General features: G+C 49.4%; 1 protein-coding gene across 1 annotated transcript in view; it reads left to right on the top strand.

The window, feature by feature from the left end:
• The window catches only part of LOC103395783 (SH2 domain-containing protein 4A), a 20,023-nt gene extending 19,374 nt beyond the window's left edge, over positions 1 to 649 (top strand). Inside the window, exon 8 of the mRNA XM_008333575.3 lies at positions 426 to 649. Within this exon, the coding sequence (XP_008331797.1) occupies positions 426 to 649 (224 nt within the window). The remainder of the gene's footprint in view (positions 1 to 425) is intronic.
• Positions 650 to 1,272: the final 623 nt, after the last annotated feature.

Genomic DNA, 1,272 nt, shown 5'->3' with positions numbered 1-1,272 from the left:
GGAAATATAAATATATGAATGGAAATAAACTGAATGGAGAACAGAGTCACAGCTGCACGTCGCGCTGTGGCTCTGGTGGGTTTTACTGTTGCCTTACAGCTAGAACGTCACTGTGTTGATTCCTTGTATTGTGGCCTGTGTTCCTACAGTCAGGAACAGGGTCTCTGTGTGAATGTCAGCGTGAATGAGGTGTGAATCCTTCCTTTGATCCTGATTGGTCCTCAGACGTCGTGGTTGTTGGTTTAACACCGTCGGACGTTAACGACCTTCATCTGTTACAACAGTAAAACAAACAAACTGTACGACTGTACCTGGAATCAAACCTTGGTAAAAACCAGTGGTAACGATCGGCCAGACTGCGCCCCCTATGTTGGAGCTCGTACACGAATCCCATGACGTTTTATTTTTCTGTGTTTTTTTTCCAGACGCTGCTGCTTCAGATTCCTCCCCCGTGACTCCCCCGCAGGAGCCCGGGTCAGCAGGGGGCGCTCCAACCTGCGCGGGGCGTGGCCGCGTGGCGCAGCTGATGAAGAACTTCACGCCGTGTCGTCTGAAGACAAAGCGGACAAGTGCGATGCCCGCTGCTGGGTGGAGAGACCTGGGGGGCGTGGACCCGGCGTGGAGCAGCAGAAATGCTGGAATGTGTTGAAAAATATTTTTATTCCGTTGCTGCAGCTTTAAAAAAAACAAAAAACTGAAGCAAATGAAGGACAGAAACTTCAAACATCCACAGGACTGAGCAGGAGCGGAGGCAGGCGTGGCCTTACAGCAGGAAGGTCAACGGTTCGATTCCTGAACATTCTGGGATGGACCTGAGTCACTGCAGGTGTCATGACTTCACACCACTAACCCTAACACATGAGGTGGAATCGAACCCTGAACCTTCCATCTGATCTGGCACTCCACTGCACCACATCACGGCCGTGACAAAGAACTCCAGTATTTGTACAGTATTTGTACTTCACTGCTGTCCCCGCCCCCCACTCCCCTGCCTGCCTCAGACTTTTGCACAGTGCTGTAGTACTGTAGTACTGTAGTATATATATATATATATATATATTTGTCAGGGAGTTGATGACATCACATGTATTTACACATATACCTGTTGTTCCTACTCTAAATCACCACTCCTTCACACTGCGTCCTGGTTACGCGGCGTTGCCATGGCGTCCAGTCGTGTAGTGACTGACGGCTCAGTGTGTTGTTGTTGTTGTTGTTGTTCATTATTGTTGTTGTTATTTTTGTCCTCCAGAACAGCACCAGGGTGGGGGG

The sequence above is a fragment of the Cynoglossus semilaevis genome, chromosome 19 (assembly GCF_000523025.1).
Source record: "Cynoglossus semilaevis isolate Cse_v1.0 chromosome 19, Cse_v1.0, whole genome shotgun sequence".
Lineage (NCBI taxonomy): Eukaryota > Metazoa > Chordata > Actinopteri > Pleuronectiformes > Cynoglossidae > Cynoglossus > Cynoglossus semilaevis.
The sequence above is the reverse complement of the archived record's forward strand: the minus strand, read 5'-3'. Positions and strand labels throughout refer to the sequence as shown.